Genomic DNA, 15,752 nt, shown 5'->3' on the forward strand with positions numbered 1-15,752 from the left:
TTCTTCTCCTCTCTGTCTTACAAGGGGGCAAATCCTCTTCTTTGCCAACTCCAAACATTTTAGTGTAAATTGTCAGAGAGTACCTAATTGTGTCAGATCCCTGCTCATAAAGAATGCCCCCCCGAACACAGTAGTATCCTTTTAAACCCAGATACAAGAGAGAAGCAATACTGGGCTAGGAACAAGACTGCAGCTGAGAGGGGACCATTAGCATCAGAAAAAATCCATGCAGCAGTACACAGATATCCTCATATCAGTGACTTTAACGAACATCAGCCCTCCAGGCTAATTAAAACAGTGATCTGCAAACAGTTTGCCACTGCTGGTGGCAGTACTCAATTAGTACTAATAACCAGTTTCCTCGATAAACATTTAAACGTCATTCCTCACCACATCTGTCTACTTCTAGATGCTTGCCTCCTTCCCACCTCTGCATTGAGACTAAAATCACATTTCGACGAGCTGCCAACCAATCCTAACCCTTCATGCGTCCATCATCACATTTCCCACTGTGACACGCCTCTGTTCTGCCCAGCAATTTCCAGCTCCACACGCTTTGCTCAGCACTCCGAATCCTTAACAGCAGGCACCATGAGCAGAGCTGGATGAGCTGCTGCTGTACACAGGCAATTAATTAGCAGTAAAACGTTCTTACCAGGCACTTTCCACTGTTCACATAAGTGTGTGCACACTGATAGATGCAAAAACACTGCCACTGTGATGCTGCCCAGGATGACCTGCGTTGGGAATCTTTGTGTGCCCCAAATACACCTTTCAATACACCTGAAAATACACCTGAAAAACTTAAAGACAGGTAGAGAAAGTTCAAAGGTCAACTCTCTGCAACCGACTTTCAAGACAGAGCTTTTATGCATACGTTACACTTTTTCTTGTGTTGCAGTATGATAATGTAATTATGCTGAAGACTTCTTGGTAGGTGTTAATGCTGTTAACTTAACATGAGTGTTTGCACTGCCTAGTCTTTGGGTGTTCATTTTTAGACTGTGATTTGCCAGAAGCTCAACATATTGTCTCCAGTCTTTATGGAGAAGTCAACTGAAACTGAACATGCCAATAGCAGTGACTGAACACCTACAAATAAGTTATCTACTACCCAGCATCATCACTGGAGGGAAGATGACTAAACAGCAGTGTGTTTCTCCTTCATCTTCTCTTAATGAAATATGACTGTAGGTAAGCACAGAAAAAAATATGGCCTAGGATCACCTTTGAAGCATACGTGTTTTGACTGAACAACTGTCCACTCACATATTAGTTTAATAAGAAGTAAATTTCCAGTTCCAACTCCTCCTCCACAGATAAAGAAGCACTTCCCCAGGGTAAAAGGCAGAAGACTCTAGGCTGAATCTCAACAGGAGGTTGTTAAGCTGGAACACCACAGCAGAATCAGTTCAAGCTGGAAGGAATCTCAGGAGGCCTCTAACCCAATCTTTTCCTCAAAGCAGGCTCAGCTTTGAGAGCAGAGCAGAGCTGTATCCGCTCAGGTCTTGAAAACCTTTTAGGACAGAGGTGAGACAACCTCCCTGCACCAACACCTGACCATCCTCATTGTAATAGAAGGCATATAGAATTTGTTCATCAAATTTTATGCTGTGCTAGAAATGAAGTTGTTTAGGCTACAATATCCTGCTAAGCAAACATAATCTTCCCCAGCACCAAGGTCAGGCTTGTACACAGGGGGAGCTATCTAGCACCAGCTGCAAAAGAACAAAGACTAGCAGGATGGACTCACTGTAAGAGTATATAAAAACAAAAAATAATTGACAAGAACCTAGTGATAAAGGTATCTAACAAAGACTATCTCATGATGAAAGGCCCCTGTGGAATTCGAGGACAAAGATATCTTACGAAATGTGCTGAGAGCAACTACTTTTTCAACCAAGGTAAAAGTTCATCGTGAGGAAGACCTACGGCCTTCATTCCTGAAGACCCCTGCCCAAGACCACCAGGAGGCACTGCGCAGGTGTCAAGAGGAGGAGCAGCCGACCAGCATCTAATGAATATGTAACTTTCTTTGCATATAACCATATAACGGGTGCAGCTGTGGTATGAGCACTCCTTGGCGAGAGCTGCTCCCCGCTGCCCATGGCGACTCTGAACCTCCCATCTCATGTTATGTCTGTCTTAGCTCATCCACCCACTATGCACCACTGTCAAGAACCTGTCTGTCCTCTTAATAACCTCCCTCCAGTCAGTGGAGCCTTGAAGATACCCTTTCTGCAGGTTGAACTAGCTCAGTTCCTTCAGCCTGTCCTTGCAGGGCAAGTGCTCTAGCCCCAAGTGCGATGGCCTCCACTGACACAGCCCAGAACAGTGTTGGCTTCCTTGCTCCTTTGCTGCCAGAGCTCATTGCTCACTTACATCCCCTTGCTGTCTGTGAGCGCCCCAGGGCCTTTCCCACAGAGCTGTTCCCCTCAGCCCCTTCGTCCTCCAACTATTTTCATACAGTGACAAATTTATGAATAAATGTACCTTCACATACTATAATTTTCCTTTCAGCTAGAACAAAATTAAAGACATCTCAAGCCACAGAGGAAAACTGTCTTTGTGAATGAGACACACTAACTACTAACTAACTAGTTAGTAGGGCTAACTATTTTTTTTGTCTTGTCACTCTTCTTTCATCCTCCTATTTGCTACAACATTGTCCACATTTCAGAAGGCATTCAAATGACTAAAGTCTCAGATAATCAAGAGAGTCAAAAGGTCTATAAACTACCTACGAGTCTAAGACCTCAGCAATATTATCAGTTTAAAAAGGGAGCAAATAAGAGAAATCCATGTTAACTTGTTTAATCAAGTTAATCCTCTGCATTTGTGATGACTGGACAAATGTGGAAAGGTCACACACTTCATGAGAGACCTAAAAGATAAACATTAACAAGTTTAAACAAGCATCCTCTCAAGATTTATGTAGGAACTTAAGGATATAATAGCTACTATAAGTGACACATGAACTTAACCCCATTTTTGTTAACTAGGGCGTGAAGGAGGGTATAGAGGCTAAACAGAAAATGTGGGCACTGTCAAGGCCCACAGCTATAGTAGCCACATCAGAAGAAATTGCAACAAAGATACACTGGAGACACATCGGCCCAGCTTTTATAAAGAAAAAATCACACTTCACATACTGCAGTTGTGCAACGTGATCACAGAGATACATAAGGAACCTCAAGGTGAGAGCCCACTGGATTTCTAATGGGCTTTAAACAAGTTTTAAGAAAATTACGAAATCACATGAGATGAGATCTTCTGCACTGAAAAATGGCTGATCACCTGATTCAGCATGGTTGTTCTTACACTGGTGGGCTAAGTTTTCTTGAAAGTACCAATTTCCACATTTCATATTGCCTAGCAAAGCACTGTTCTGCCAAATCCTGCTACACAATAGATTTCTTTATTGCTTGACAAAGCAAAGGTATCATCAGCAAAAGTTATTTCAAATTACACTTGTACTCTAATTTTTTTTAAAATAATAGGAGATAGTTATTCCAAACTTCATTAATTTTCTTGGAAATACAATTTATTATTTTTTGCTTGGTTGTTGGCTTTGTTTGGTTTTAAGTCAAAGAATTACGCCAAATCATTTCACTACACTTACATTCATGACCAGAACACAGCCATGATAAAGTTCTTTGTAAGGTTTATTTAGAAAATATCTTTTTCTTCACAAATTTTAATCCAGCTTTTACAGACAGGGGAACAGTTATAGACCTTTACTGACTTTGTCTCAGTCTTCTCACCTGATTCACAACCCTATGAAAAAATAAAAGTGAGCATTACTTCAGAAATCAAACTGATTTTGCCAATGAGATTTTAAACACTTGGCTTCCCTATCCGTAATAACACTTTGACTGTAGTTGTTTAGCTAAGCTGTCATGCATTTTACTGTGTGACAACTACAATTAGACCTAGGACAGTATGCATGAGACAAAGACCAATGCAGGCATATGACAAATAAGTTTAATTCATTGACAGAAATCTCAGAGAAAATAAACAACAACAAAAAAAAACACCATTTCCCAGTTATGAGACAAGGAAGGATCAGTGGTCTTGAGAAGTCTACCAATAACTAAAGTCATTTGCCTTGGAGCATCTTCCCTCACCCTCTTCATACTTTTACTTCCCTATACACAAAATAAATCAAAATAAAATCTGTTAAACAATCTGATCATATTCAGAACAATTTACAAAAGTAGACCTTTTAATCAAATTATGATAATGACTTGCTCAAAGCAAAACTGTAGAGGGTTTTTCTTTTTCTTGTTTTCTTTTTTTGGGTTGATTTTTTAACTTAGTCACATATTTCCCAAGTTGTTGATGAAATCCCGTATGTAGATGCACCAGACAGCAGCTCCTGGTACATGACAGGCACAGAACCAGGTACCTTTCTCCTGGACTGTAGAGGTAAGGATGCTTGAAACAAGACACTCTTTGTCCAAATGTGTGCTTTGGTTTTCTGAGATGAACCTTTTTATTCTTGCTTTGCACAGAGGAACAGAATGTTAACCCACACTAGAAACAGATTTTAAAAACAAACAACTGCTACGCTCACAGAACAAGCCACCAGAGAACGTACTGTTAAAGGTAGAGCAAGGACTTTCTTTAGTATCATACTAGCTAGAATCTGAGTCAAAGCTGTAGAATATATTATGTTCTCCAGCATAATAAGAGCAAGTGAAAAGACTCTCAAAATCTTGGAACTAGAATCTGTAAGAGGCTGGAGCATTCACAACTGGAGGGAGAAGACAGAGTTTAACACAACCATAATTATCATTTGAATCTGACAACTTTGACCATTTACTTCCAGAGATACCTGTAACAAAAGTTACAAAAGGCTGCTGAAAAAAATCTGGTCTTTCTTCAAAGCTAGAGTCTTCACTCAATGTGTAACCGAAGCGATTTAGCTAAATCGCTACAAACACAGCACAGATAAACAAGGCTTAGGCATTTTCAACCAGATGTAAGCTTTGGTTATATTTGTTTACTGTAATTGTGTAAAGGATTTATGATTCAGTGTATCTGAATGCAAAACACACAGTTGGATCTTTAATACTTTATTATGTATCTTGATTTTAATAATCCTTTTAGTCTTTTTAAAACTAAACATTCCTTTCATTTCAAAAATTTAAGAGAAAAGCAAAGTTACCCAATTTACCCATGGGGTAGGGTGGGTAGGAAGGTATGATGCATTATCCAAAATGTAGCCTAAACATCAGGTTTTGGAGTATAATTTATTCAAGGACAGAAAAATGGTGACATTAACGCAAGGGACAAAAAAAAAAAAAAAAATCGTTCTCCAATAAGCACTAAAAAGCAGTAGTCCAGTAGTCCGTTCAAACAGAACATATATTGTCGCAGTACAGAGAAAATGCACGTAGTTTGAATGTTTAATCTACTTGAATGCACCAGTGTGTTTACATCAACATAATTCAATATTTATAGAAGGAAGGGCTTTCACAGTTCAAAGATTTTTTTCCATTTTTCAGCCACTTTGTGACTGGTCTTCTGAAAACTAATCCGAACTGGCAAGTCTTTAATCATTTCAATCGGATTTAGAGGCTAGTAACTTTAAAATAACTGATGGTGTGTGAAACTAATTTTTCTAAGTATTTTTTTTTCAGAACGGCTTTGGGATTTTTTGTATATATAAAATATGCCTACCAATAACCATCAAAAAGGTATACTTCCTTTCCATTAATGGACAATCTTAACATGCAAATAAAGGCAGTAGTGCTTTCTATTTTATTATATAATACTATTATTAGATGCCATAAACCCGAATTTTTCTCAAGTGATCTCTAATTGACTAGAAGTTGTCTAAACTCTTTCATTCAATTTAAGGTGATTTTTCCAGGCTTTTAGTTTTGAAGAGTCATAAATTAAGGCACAGTAACTTTGGTATACAGATTATTTTCCATTTTTAAAAATACCATAAAAAATTACTTACAGATTCAGACATCTTTGTAGAATCCTATATTTTCCAAGCACGCCTATGTTATTCTACCCATTTTAAACATTTAGACTTGTTTTAATGAATGAGAAGGCTTGACAGTGAATGGATTAACTTCCATGCTGTCATCTTACATAAAGACACAATAACAGCTGAATCATTTTTTTCTTCTCCTTGGAGGTCAAAAGGCTACAGAAACATTTAGATAAGTCAAAACTACAATAACTCAGATATTTTTATCGTCCCAAAATCAAGCGCTTTTTTTCCACTGGCCACTGGAAATAAGTGCAGATTAATCCAACTAAATTGTCAAAGAAGTACTCTGAACACCACCAGATCTTTGGTTTGTGGGCAATCTGGTATTTCTGATCCTCAGTAACTGATGGGCTGTTATTGCCTACCAAAGACAGCAAGAAGACTGCACCACCTACTGCACTTTAGGAATTAATGGAGTGTGAGAAAAATAAGATAGTAATATAGTGAAATCCTGTCTTCATGACATAAGATCTTCTATGCATTTAACTAAATTCAGGCTTTAACTCAGGAAGTTAAGCTCCAGAATTTAGTAACTGAACTTTGAATAAATATGGAATTTAATTTTAGAAAAAATTAACTAGGTAAAATTTCCATGGGGAAAAAACACATTTACTTTGTATGTAGTATTCACTATACCGTAATTAGGCTCTGCCTTTAGTAATTTAAGTAGCAGAACTCAGTAGGAAAAGACTTCCTGCCTGGCAGACAACCACAGCCCAGCCTGAAAACCCAGCAATTCAACCAGCTACTTTAGAAGCACATAAATACTTCCTGGCTACTTGATACAAACATTCAGACAGTAATTTTCTCTTAGTCCTCTGGGAAGATTTTCTCTTGAGCATATTAATGTCTACATAATTATTTGTTTCCCTGTGACAGGCACATTTTACAGTAAGAGCAGCAGCGTATCATATTTTAGCCATAAACTTGCTGTGAAACAAGTCTGTATGCCTTCAACTATACAAGGTCTTTTCCAGATTTATTTCCGATTATTAGAAATCCAAAAAATAATGCAGGTGAGCTATTAAATAGCATCCATTGTAAAATAACATGCCACTTACCAGAAATCAAGTCATTCTTCTTTTATATAGTTTATCAAATAAGCTTTATAGAAATAACACTTGTTTTCTATGAAAAAAAGTATAGCAGAGAAAAAAAGCGGCCCAGGATGAATGTAACACACACCACTTGAGGTTACAAGTATAAATACCTGGGGCATTCAGAACTCTGTGATACTCCTGTCATGTAACCTTTTCTTATTAAGGAATAAAGACAAAGATTCTTGATAATAGTATCAATGTCTATACACTTCTCAGGAAACTTTTTCTTTTGTTAGCACTGAATGTAGAGTGCACATTTCACTCGCAAACCTAGCTCATTTTAAAACTTATGTTATTTATATTTATATTTACTCCATAAGAGCTGCTCATGCTTCTTAACATTCAAACGCTGAAAAAATATTGCACTTGAATAATATACACAGGTAGTTGTGCTAGATTATAAATAAATAAAATAAAGTTTTAAAAATACTGGTGATTTTAAAGATATGTCAGAGCTTGAAACACTTTTTTTTGGTCCTGCTACATAACAAACAAGATGCTTTGATGGAAGCTAATATTATTTTTAAATAAGAAGACTGTCCTAAACCACAATAGGACACAAATATTCTTTACGCAGAGTCTATTTTAAAAGGGAGAGAAAGAATATATTTTTCACTTGTTTTGTTACTGTGTAACTATTCTACAAAATGGGACTGTCCTGAACATCCTTCCGTGAGGCCTGTACAAAAGAACTAACCAGACTGTAGAATTAAACAAACACTGAATGCCTAAATTGTTCGATCCATAAACTAGAAATAATATCTTTTCAACCATTATTCAAGTATTCCTTCTTTCGATCTTCATAATATCTACCTGTATTCATCAACTTTCCAGGACCTACTATTTTACTTTCTCTGCCTCTATGCTGATTAGCTTAGTTTAGAAAGTCAGTATAAGCATATAATGCAAGATAGAGATATTTTTGTCTAATCAAAAAATCATGTATTTACCTTCTGCAAGCATGTCTGGCACATCTGCTTGATATCTAGGCCCCACTCTGATTTCTCCTTTGTCTGCTAAAAGCGTTTTCAGTGATGGATCATACACCAACGAATAAAAAAACGTATCCTAAAAAAGAAGACACATTTGCAACAGCAGATGTTTTAAAACTAGGTTTGAAAACCTGTATCACCTTCCATCTGGAAATTATTAAAGACACCAAACCCTGTGCACAGATTTGGCACAATAATGTTATTTTAAATAATGCAGACGTTTCATGAGTACTTTTAAATGGCTAACAACCTTCTCCCACTGCTAGGAGTTACTTCAGAACAGAGCAATAATGGTAAGATTCACATACAAAAATTCATCAATGGATCTGAAAAGAATTAATGCTAATTGCTTTCTGAAATGAACATGTTTCCTCTCAAATATCTCTCCATACTGACCTTACATTAGAAATTAGTCTCAAAAAAGCATGAAACACTGTCAATGTCAGAAAAGGACTTAACAGTATTGGCCTATCTAATACAGTCAACTAACTATAGGGCAAAGTCCTATTTTCAGGTATAGTTTTGCCTATTACCAGTGGTTTGGGTGTAGAAATTAAAAAATAAAGACATTCTAATTTTAGCTAAAAAACAATGACTGCCTGACATTAAGATGCTTCAAAGAAAGATACATTTATTTTGAAAATATTTTGCAATGCAATCACCTCGTAAATTCTCGGGGAATTTTCTTCCCCTCCGCTGAAGCTTAGCATCTTATGTTCCTTCCACAGGAAATGAAAGGTGAGGAGGTATTTTCCCCACAGTAATAATAACTCTGAGCCCTTCAAATTAAACCCCCATGCTAAGCTGCCCTTTACAGGGGCCTCTCTTGCTCTAATCATCGACTAAGGAAGATATTTTCTTGTTTCTATAACATCTCTAGGAGAAAAAAAACAAACAAAAAAAGCAAACAAAAAAATAACAAAAGGAGAAAATAAAGAGGAAATAGTCCATGTGAATTTCTCCTTAAGTATCTGCTACATGAAAAGTCTGTGTATTTTTCTTCTGTAAGATACCATATGAATTACTTTGAATTATTTCCCAAATACAACCATATTCATAATAAAATCATTTAAGATTGTCAATTAAGTTTTTAACCAACATTTTTAAAAATCAGTGTTTTCAACAACATATTTTTTCTAACTTAACATTCAAGAGATTTTCTAAAAATACAGTCATAGAAAACCCTAAAACCCATATACCAATATATACCCAAACAGAAGTCACATATTACCTCTTTCTCCAGATAGGACAGCACAGATTCTGTCTCATTCAGAAGAGCAACACTGCATTTTCCCCTACACAAACATAAGGGAGAACTGTTATGTATGTAGACATACTTTAAACTTTTACCTTGTAAGAACACAGTAAAGTGCAAGTTGCCATACTTTTAAGTCACCAAAATTAACATCCAAGCAACAAAATAACAGCTGTACTGGCCCAAGCATTCGAGTATATAGGAATTTGGCTGAACTTGGACATAGTTTTAGAAACAGAGGCTATGAAAGGAACAACAGGTACTACAGCAAACAATAAATACACATACAATTAATAAAAAGGCCTGGATGAATGGAACATCACTTCCAAGTGACTTACCTCTAAGTAAGTTCAGTACCTAATCTGAAAATACCACAAACTAGAAAGATTAAGTACTTTATTTTTACAGGCATTAGTAAAATCTTTTTGAATGGAAATTATTCAAACAAAAGAATCCTGTTTCATTTCTTCTATAGCCACATTAAAATGGTAACTACCATATTTTCATGCAGGCTGCCAGTAGAAAGCTTCCAAATATTCAGGAGTGGTACAGATCTGTTCATGTACAACACTGAGGTAACGTAATGAGTTTGACCCCACTACTCCCATCTCTTTCTTTTTCTCCTCTCTTTCTCATCCCCTTTTCCCCCAACAGTCCTTCAGCTGCAAATAGCTGTACCTCCAACTTCTCTGCAAATAATCTGCAAAATTATTTTTATAACTGGTACTTTAAAGAAACACACATAAATCTGGATGAGAAATGTTAAGGATGCTGAATCATCTTGCTAGCAACCGGCACCTTCATGCTATCATTTTCAAATGAACTACCATTTTATAATAACATACGTTTTAGCACCACTTAGATACATCACTTTATTTCATGCACCTGAGCTTTATTCAGTTTCTATCAGCTTAATAGGTATTTATCAGGAGGTTCCAGTGGCCTTATACCTATGGCTACAGCACTTCTAGACAGCGCTTTCTTCCATCTTCTGCCATGGAAGAGATCAGCACAGAAACAGAAAACACAGTTGTTTATAGAGACTTCCTCGGATTTCAGGTAACACCAAAAAAGTTATTGGAAAAAGCAGTGTTGATTTCAGTGACTGCTGACTGCTGAACTCGACCATAAGCATTAGAAGCCAGTTGTTAACGGCTGATCATTAAGTCAACATCCAAGCTAACGTCTTATCACCACCGCACTTCCTAAGAAGCAGGGTTAAACCACTCAGTCTGCAGTATATAACCCCGTGCATTTCTCTTCATCTCTCTACTTGTCAGAAGAATCACCGCATGGAAGAGAAATGGTAGGAAGATGAGTGAGAAAAATCGGAGCAGAATACACAACACCAGAGAAAGAGACTCAAGTAGAGAAGTAGGAAACCTCCTCTATACCCAACCACATCTTTGAATGTTTTTGAAGCTTTTGGCTTTGGTAATTCCAGAATCTTCACCTCCATGATATTCCATGAAATCAGTTTGTCCACTTGAATGGGTTTTTTATTTTTCTGCAGTGTTAAAGGCTAAAGAGGAGTTTACCTTTCCAGTTTGTTTCTATTCCATATACCTGTAGAATGCTCTCCTTCCACTACAGTCTACCCTTAGCCCAAATTATTCCAAAGGCATTCCTTCACTGCCATTGCAACTACAAGAGTATATTATTAACTGACGTTGTATCTCGTTGCTGGTAATTTAAGAAAAGAAAATAATTTTATTTCATGAAGAAACATGGAATGGCTTCAGTTGGAAGGGACCTTAAAGATGATCTAGTTCTAACTCCCCCACCGCGGCCAGGGATACCTCCCACTGGACCAGGTTACTCAAAGTCCTGCCCAGCCTGGCCTTGAACACTTCTGGGGAGGGGGTATCCACCTCTTCTCTGGGCAACCTGTTCCAGTATCTAACCACTCTCACAGAAAGGAATTTCTCCTAGAATTTAATCTAAACCTGCTCTCAGTTTGAAAACATCAACCCTTGTCCTATCATCATACCCTCTCTCCATTTTTCCCTGTAAGTCCCCTTTACACACTAGAAGGTCGCTATCAGGTCTCCCTGGAGCCTTCTCTTCTTCAGGCTGAACAGCCCCAACTCCCTCAGCCTGTTCTCAGATGGGAGGTGCTGCAGTCCCCTGATCGTCTTTGTGTCCCTCCTCTGGACCTGCTTGAGCTGGTCTTTCCTACACTGAGGACTCCAGAGCTGAACACAGGACTGCAGGTGAGGTCTCACCAGAGCAGAGTGGACAGGGAGAATCATCTCCCTCGACCTGCCTCTTTTGATGCAGCCCAGGATGTGGCTGACCCTCTGGGCTGTGAGCGCACATTGCCGACTCATGCTCAGTTTTCCAATCACCAACACCCCCCCAAGTCCTTCTCCACAGGGTTGTTCTCAAGAGCCAGAATAAATGCCCTCAGCATGTCTTTTAAGTGAGTGGATTTCTATTTAATACTACACTTCTTTCTAACAGCATTTTAATCATCTAATGGCTGGAGTCACACAACATACATGATATACAGTATATCACACAGCAGATACATGACACTTCACATGCATGGACTAGAGTCTCAAAAAAGACAGTAATATCAGACACAGAGTAGTAAATACAACACAAAAATCTCATCAAAAGTATCAACGATGTTAAAACTACGTATCTGGCTTTGACCTCTTCAAAATATTCAGAAAAAAATATTTTTACTTCCCACAGAATTTGGCAAAATCTACCTTGTAAAAATGTTGAGGGAAAGTTTCAGTATCTCAGCAATGTACAAAGAACCGCAAACAAAAGAATAAGTTAGCTTTTCCGTCTTCAGTTACAATTTAGTTCTGATGAGACTAAACTGTCCCTTCAGAATCCTTTCTGCTTTCAGATGTAATTTGAACTCATCAAAACGAATAAGTTCTTCCATTCAGCTAACAACAATACCAACAACACTCATTGTATTATTAAAAGTTAGCAATAAAAAGTAATTCAGAGATCTTGCAGTATATGGAGACATAGTATCACCAGTCTGTATCACAAAAACCACTCAAGACTGAACTGCTTCCCATGCCTGAGGATGCAGAGCTACAACTCGTAACTTTTTTCTGCTGTGAAAGCTGTTTTCACATGTTACACACTCCTGTTTGCAATTTTTTTTATATGTTTCAGGTGCCTCCACCAATAGGTTGACAATTCCTCATCATTTACCCCCATCAGCTAAGGGATGCCTAACAACCTATTTCTCTCCCCACCTACAACCTACTTGCCTACTTCAAGGAAGCCCTTCTATTACTGTACAGAAATGAGACTCGCACTTTCCACAAAAATGCTCTAAAATACTGCTTTGGAAAAAAATGCCTTAATGATTTTGTACACAAGGATTTCTTTTAGCAGCCCTAGCAGAAAGCCAGGAAAATGTAGTCTCAAACCAAAATGCTAACAGTCTACAACTACAGCAAAGCACAGAGATCCTAATAAGGATTATAAGGAAATGGCAAGACATACTAGTCATCATCGTAAGTAGAAGTTAACCTAGTGCAGTTAACATAAGGATTTTATTCTTTTTCCCACTCTCCCCGTTTCAGGGAGATATTTTTTGCAGGGTTGATTGTTTTTGTTTTTTTTTCCTGTAACCGTGAAACAAAGAAAAATTATTAAAAGAATTAGAAAATAACTAGCACAGCTTTGTGAGATACTCATAGGTAAGACTGTCTTGGACAATTCAATAAGAAACTAACAAAAATTCACACTGTCTGTGGCACATCAGTATGCAAATACTGGAAGGGAGATTTCAAAGAGAATAAGAAGAAATAGGACCTAGTAAGTTTTGAAAACTGAAGACAAAAGCACCACATTTGAGTGTGCTCCTCTGGAGGAATGAAAAACGCCCGGCAAGGTACAACAGACAAGACCATGACAATATTTAAATCAGAGAAGTACAACAAGACTGCCCCTACTAACCTGTTCCAATGAAGACAAGACAACAATAAATGGCAACTTAGGCTGTATAAAAAAGCTGTACCCAAGTAATTATACAAGACAATGTTATCAAAACATTTCAATATAGCCTGATTGAATAACTTAGATCAAAATACTTTAATACATATCTTGGGGTGAGGTGGTGCACGAATCAAGACTTCCTGTTTGCACTGTCTGGGTAATTGTCCTTCAATAAGTTTTTTTCTTAAAGTAGTCAAAAATACAGTTTCAAGTCTTTATCAAAATTTAAAAACTGATGCAAGCACTAATCTTTTAGAATTATCAAAATTAATCAAAACCAACAGCAACTGTTTTGATCTTTTAAACTCCTTTAAAGGCTATTGTTTCTGCACAGCCCCTGCTTTTAAAAATCACTAGAAAGCTCTACAATTCCTGTTTTGCTATTCTTGCTGGCTACTTCACTACATAAGTAAGACAGGCCATGAGATACAAACCATATTTTAATAAGGATTTCTTGGAACAGTAGGTATGCAAATAAAAATTACAGGAAGAAATTAAAAAAAATAGCAGAACACTTAATGCCTCTTAACCAGGACAAACTACAGGAGTGGAAAAAGTAACTTATGGATATGGTATCATGTCACATCAGCTTCCACCTGGAATGTAGAGGCACTCTGGGGTGAGACTGATGCAGTGCAAGAACTCTCAGACCTCATTGCTCTGGGTTCTCACAAAGTCAACAAAACTTGGTGCGCGTTGATCATTCAGATAAAAGTTGAAGAAAGAAAATAATATATGCAGATGTAACTCCACAGATTTTGAAATTCAGCTAGTAACCCTTATTAATTGCCCTCCTGAATATGACAGAATGATGTAGGGTAATTCTGTACAGATATACAAAATATCTCTGCTGATATTCATCAAGAAAAACTGAGGTCTTAGTAGAGATTTGGAACACACAAGTGCAAGTCACCAGCAAGACAGTCTGAGAATAAAATAACAGGAAAGAATATTAGGAAATATCATGCTTGTAAGGAAAATCTGATTTTGTTTTAACATACGCTGTTATTTCAATGACAACCAGAGATTTAACTTATAAAAAAACATGGTGCATAATGAAGGGCAGAATGGTTTTGTGCAGTAGTAGAACTCAAGAGTAACCTTTCCCATACTCGGCACAAAGAGAAATGGGAGGGGAAGAGGTACAGACATTGTAGAGAGGAGAGCTGCCTTAAACAAAACCATTTCTTCCTGAACTGTCTTAAACAGCAAAGTGTTTTGAAGGTTTCCAACTGAACAACAACTCTGAGCCAAGTCTTGATCTCTTACAAGCAGTCTAAATTGCAATGATGATCACCAAACCACAGACCAGGGACTGTGTAGTCCAAAGAGCTTCTGCTAATGACAGGAAATCAATTCCCCTGACATGGGAAGACAATATTAAGAGTACTTGTGTATTTTAAAGAGTACTTACATACTTTACTTTTAAGGTCAGTTTAAGGGGCACAGAATGACAACGATAGACACCGAAGTACAGCAAGTTTCAAGTTCTCCAGATTACAAAGATATTTACAACCAGAGAGAAAGGTACTGCACAACACTAAACCCAAGAAAATACAAGCATCATCACAGGGACTTAAATGTAGAACAACACTCTAACCAGAGTTTCACTTCAACATATTCAATCAATACCTACAATTGACAGAAGAAGGATCTGCATTGCATTGATTCACAATTAACTGGCTCCAATTTGAGTCTGTTCATTTACAGAGCCATCTCAAACATAATAAAAAAAAAACCAAAAAACAAAACTCTACAACAAAATCAAACATAGATAAATAGCACTGGGATCTGTGGCTCTAACAAAAATATACTTATCTCCCAAGCAGTACAAGATTGTCTATCTATCTGTTGCCAAAAGACAGATCAACAAACTTGGTATTACCAAATTAACACACTCTTGATCAAATAAAAAAACCACACCATCAAAAAACCAGAACGCTCAGCAAATTGATCTATGTACATCTAAATGATCCAACAAATGCCTCGCAACCAAACACATGCCTAGATCATATAGATGGCCCAGGCTTTTGATGCTGCACGTGGCTTTTAGTCAGAGAAAAAAAAAACATATTCAAGAGTTTTCATCTTAATTAGGTGCAGAAATACTGATTTTGTGCGCTTCAAATTGGCAAGATTTAAGGGCAGTCTCTTGGAGCAACCACACACAACTGACATAGATTTAAAAGTAACATGTAGATAATGTTCAAGGTTTTTTGCGTTTCCCTAAGGTTACAACTTTTATACAGTTCTCAACACTGTTGTTTGGTCACAATCTAAACAGGACAAAGCACTCCCAACGTGAAACAAGCTTAAAATGACAAAATTAAAGGAGACTTTGTATTATCAATTTATGCAGCTTATACGTTTAAACTACTAAGTTGGTAGCTGAAGATCCAAGGCCTTCAACAACTTCAGCA

The 15,752-nt window shown here is 37.4% G+C and overlaps 1 protein-coding gene across 1 annotated transcript in view; it reads right to left on the bottom strand.

Annotated features, from left to right (window-relative positions):
• Positions 1–15,752, bottom strand: part of MTA3 (metastasis associated 1 family, member 3) — a 124,553-nt gene that overhangs the window by 91,596 nt on the left and 17,205 nt on the right. Inside the window, exons 3-4 of the mRNA XM_009876328.1 lie at positions 9,334–9,397; positions 8,061–8,178 (exon numbers count right to left, since the gene is read on the bottom strand). Coding sequence (XP_009874630.1) covers positions 8,061–8,178; positions 9,334–9,397 — 182 coding nt within the window. The remainder of the gene's footprint in view (positions 1–8,060; positions 8,179–9,333; positions 9,398–15,752) is intronic.

Source organism: Apaloderma vittatum, unplaced genomic scaffold (assembly GCF_000703405.1).
Source record: "Apaloderma vittatum isolate BGI_N311 unplaced genomic scaffold, ASM70340v1 scaffold6799, whole genome shotgun sequence".
NCBI classification, from domain to species: domain Eukaryota; kingdom Metazoa; phylum Chordata; class Aves; order Trogoniformes; family Trogonidae; genus Apaloderma; species Apaloderma vittatum.